General features: G+C 34.3%; 1 protein-coding gene across 1 annotated transcript; it reads right to left on the reverse strand.

Annotated features, from left to right (window-relative positions):
* Positions 1–814: 814 nt before the first annotated feature.
* Positions 815–4425, reverse strand: LOC133699374 (uncharacterized). The gene is made up of 4 exons (XM_062122610.1): positions 3673–4425; positions 2116–2565; positions 1622–1928; positions 815–1257 (listed from the first exon to the last, which is right to left on the reverse strand). The coding sequence occupies exons 1-4, from the start codon at positions 4078–4080 to the stop codon at positions 1121–1123; spliced, it is 1302 nt and encodes a 433-aa protein (XP_061978594.1). The 5' UTR covers positions 4081–4425; the 3' UTR covers positions 815–1120.
* Positions 4426–4767: the final 342 nt, after the last annotated feature.

Here is a 4767-nt window from a genome sequence, read left to right on the forward strand (position 1 = left end):
TGACAAATGACCGGGTCAATCTAAAAACCGGTACGACATAACTTATTTTTTTTCATACATGTAAATCTAAAAACTATAAAATTAATTTATGAATACTTAGGCTACATGGAATATTTTTTAATTTTTTGATATACAATAACTATATAATTTTTATCGAGATTAATTTTTTTTTAACTTTTTAATATGAAATAACTATACAATAATTTATAGTTTTTTATAGCTGATATTCATATGAATTATTTTTTAATTTCTTAATATATGATAACTATATATATATTCTTCATTTACATGAATTATTTCTTAAGTTTTTTCATATAAATTATTTCTTAAGTTTTTTCATAGATTGTTTATTAGCTCTTTAACATGATATAATTATATTATACTACACTTCACATGTTTTTTATAACTTAAATTCATATTCATTGTTTTAAAAAAAAATTTAAAGATATTAAAACCTCAAGAATAATTTTTTTTCTAAGGTTAACTCTTGTAATCGAAAATCCGGTTTTTTAATAAGATGAATTCCCGATCCGAATTTAATAACTATTACATATATTTACATATATTTAACAATAAGAAAAGAAAGAAAAATTACAAGACACAGGTTCAATGAACTGTTACTGGTCAATACAATGAGAAAAAAAAATATTACCAAATAAAATTTAAAAATAGAAAAGACGTAATTATAATATTATATACCAAAAATAGATCTCTCTCAATCCATACAAAGCAAGCAAAAACAGAATTCTTAAGCTCACCAGATGCACGTGAACTCAGCTATTATTACTAAAAAGAAATAAAGAAATTTGAAAAATCCAGAAAAGACTTCCGATTTTTATTATTACTAAAAATTACTATATTGTTTTTACCTGACAAGAGAATTACAATAACACACGGGGCAATGAACAACCCAGATTAAAAAAAAAAAAAAAAAAACAGTAAGAAACTGATTGAGCGCGGGATGAAAGAAGCCGTGGGAAGAAAAAAAAGGAAACATAAACAAATCCCTCTCAAGAACTACCTCCATCCCTGTTTCTCTGCACGATCCTTCCATGGAACTTGAGCACAACAAAATTAATAACCCTCAAAGCAGTAGAGTGTTTTGTTTTGTTTTTTTCCCTTAAGAAATACCAATCGTCTTTCCTAGCAACCATAGGACCAGAGCTAACTCAACACCAAAAATCGAGTGCAGTGTACTCCTGTCAAGGGTGAAGCCGTACACGGTAATCCCGGCTCTGTTGTTCTCAAAGTAGGTCACTGCAATTATAAATGAAGATATAAATCTGATCAGATGGGATTCGATCACAAAGAATAATCAACCCATTGCATGCAAATTCAACGAAAAAGTATCGTTTCTCTGAGAAAGTTGAAGTTCGCCCACCTAGAATTTGACTCGTTGTTATCATCTGATCTTAGCCACCATTATATCATTGATCACTACCTAAATTTTGCTTTTATCCCACTAACTTTTTTCTAGAACTGACCACGATAGTCCATTTTACATCACTTTTTTTCCCCTCAGACATCATGTGATGTTATTTGGTGTTTCTGCACTAAATTACATGGTTACTCAGGACCCAGTACAGTTGAAGATTTTTGGTGCATGGCGTGGAATACATACCTAAAGCTTGTCTCTTCTGGAATGAGATGGTACTATAAGCATAGGCTGGAATCAACTTAGAATTGTCCAATTCATCTTCTTCATCACCAGCATCATCTCCATCTGATTCCCCGTCAGTGCCCACAACTGGAAAGACTTGGCCACTATCATGCCTTGGAGTTTCACCCTCGGTTGCATCAAATGTGTCTAGCGTTGCACAAATATGCCACTTGGCTGCTAGGCTAGTAACAGCTTGTGCCTTGTGTGTGATTTTTGTTGCACTGCGCAATATTATGAGGAGCCCTGTGACAAGAGTTATAGAGCAGAGCTGCCATAAACAGAACAAACACATATCATTCTTATTAGTTGACACTATGGCATTCATTACTTTACCCTTTGCAATAAAAGTGCTTTCGTTATCCATATTACTAACAAAAACTAGTAATTAGTAAATATTTCCTCAATTGCAGGTTTTTAGAACTACTATTCATCATCACAGGGGAGAGAATTCATACCGCAAGCTCTCCAGCTCTATAAATATCAACAACAGCATGAGCCTTGGTTGTTATGAGCAATGAAGCAAACTGGCTCCCAGTGATCAAAATCAAGGAGCATAGAACAAATCCACGGTAACGATGGCTGATGATCCTCAAGTGCCTTCTGATCCTGAAGTGCTCCGACAATACAGAACCCACATCAGAGTCCACTTGGAAGACTCGAGCGAAGTCCTGGAGCCGTAGGATCTGGAGGTGACATATCAGATGGAATAGAACGCACACTAAGAAGATTACTATTGTGCGATAAAGCCAAGAGCACAGTTCCATTATGCAAGCTACAGTGTCGCTAAGGACCACATTGCCCAAGAATGGGATTTGTGAAGCGCCAGATGCATACCACCATATCTTGTATGCACATTCTGCTACAAAGCATGGAATGACAAAGATCAACAGAAGCTTCAATGAACTCTGCATGAAAAATAAGAACATCACATGTTTTAACTAAAGATTTTACCACAGTAAAATGGAGAAGAACTTTATGTGCCAAATTTAGAATAGCGTAAATTGTTTTTTCCTTTTCATCTTAATTGTCCTGCATATTAAAATCCAGTTGACGATCGTAATAGTGAAGGCATCAGATGGGTGTTAAGGCGTGGCATTGGACAGATAATTCTTTGAGAATCTTTTCTCACCACCCATTTAAATACTTCTACAAGCAAAAAGGGATCCACGCAACAAGTCGTAAAGAAAATTAGCATAATGGATGTTCTGCAATGTTCCAAAAGAATAAAGTAAAGTCATCGTGGCAAGATGATGACTAGACAAGGAGATTGGATTCATCATTCAACTGTTTCGTGACGAGATGAAAACTCTCGAACATGTTTTGCAAAGAGGAATTCAGCCCATAATAAACCTTGCTCAGTCCAAATGGACTTGATGCGCTCTTCGTCAGATAGATCATGAGTGAGGCTATACAAAATCTATATCCTGAGGCGAGCATGTGACTGACCAGTCTACCCTAAATATGAATTTCTACTCTTATATATTAATGAAAGAGCTGCTAGTTCTGAAAGAACGGCCACTTAAAGCTGAAAAAAACTGAAGTTGTTTATTTTATATGTGGTAATCTACTCTTCTTCTAATGTCTAACAATCACTTACAGATCCTTTGCTTTAGAAAGACAACGTTGGGTTTTTTAGGCAACAGGGTTCTCTTTTTTTCTTTCTTTTTGCTCATAACAATCTAGAGCTCCAGCAAACATTTTCATCACCAATCCAAAGAATCCTTACTCCTAGGTTAGATCATCGCTGTGATTTTGGAATAACTCAACATTAGTTCATTCCTGTTAACTGGTTTAAGAAAAATGGAAAACTATTTCAAAAATGAATTGAATTCTCAAAACTATTAACAATTGAGATTCCAGGCCGGAAACCTCCCGTTCCCTCTGCCCAGAAGAAAGAAGAAAAGAGAATTAAGGCGCTACCTTTTGGGAATCAGTAGCCCCTGAACAGTAAAAATATTCTCCAAAAAATCTCAAGATTTGACACATAAATAGATAGAGATAGATAAACATACGTTGAGCTGATTGGTGTAGCCTCTTCTGACCGTCTCGCTCTCATCCCAAAGCTTATCAAAGAACAAGAACCTCCTCAGGCCATACTTTCTGATAAATCTTGATAAACAAACGAAGGAGAGTGTGGCAACGCTACTTAATGACAATTGCACAACACTGTCGTAAGGCCTTCCATGCCTGCTATCACAACTGGAACAAGCCAGCACGAAATGTGATGTTGCAGGCACAACAAGGCCAAATAAAACGAACATGGTCCATGATAGACATGCTGTTGCCATGCTTGATTGGTCTACGCACATCCATCGAAGGTATGATCTGAAGCTTTTCAATTCATCGTACGCATGCGATTGACTTCGAGATAATTTATTGTTACGGTTTATTAATGACTCTCTGTTGTTGTTTTCTTCCATAGACGTCTGATTTGAGACTCGAGAGAGAATGGGAAGACCGGACTCAGGGATTGAGAAGGTGCGAGAGTGTTGTAAAGATCACAGAAACTGTTTCAACTAGAAAACACAGATCTTGTAACGATTTTTTCTTGTTCATGATCGCGTTTGGAACAGTATATTTATAGGCAGAACAAAAAAGGAAAAAGAAAAAGAAAAAAGGAGCGGCATTTGATTTGATTAGATGATTATTATTTATTAGGTACAAAAATTAACCCACCTGGAATTGATGCTTTTAGTCTTGGTTTCTGATCTGGATTCTGGACAACCCATACAAATTTTGACCAGTGTTATCAGAACGCTGTTTCCAATTCCAAATCCAATGTCATTTTTAATTTTGAAATCACTCCCTCTGTCCGCTCTTGAAATTTAAATTTTCTATTTTTCCTAAGGACAAAGATGTGTTTGGTTTCCGTCGATAATTTAATTTTTTTAAAGTATTATTTAAATTTAAATTATACATATATATTTAGTTTTTTAATGTATTAAACAAAATAAAAATAATTTTTATAAAACAATTTTTTTTTAATTATAATCACAATGTCAAACAGACTTAAAATCTATTATATCATTATATTATGGTGATTTTATATAATCTAGAAATTACAAATTTTTTTTCTTTTATTTTTTATTTTACAAAACTATGATGAG

Source organism: Populus nigra, chromosome 1 (assembly GCF_951802175.1).
Source record: "Populus nigra chromosome 1, ddPopNigr1.1, whole genome shotgun sequence".
In the NCBI taxonomy this organism is placed as follows: Eukaryota; Viridiplantae; Streptophyta; class Magnoliopsida; order Malpighiales; family Salicaceae; genus Populus; species Populus nigra.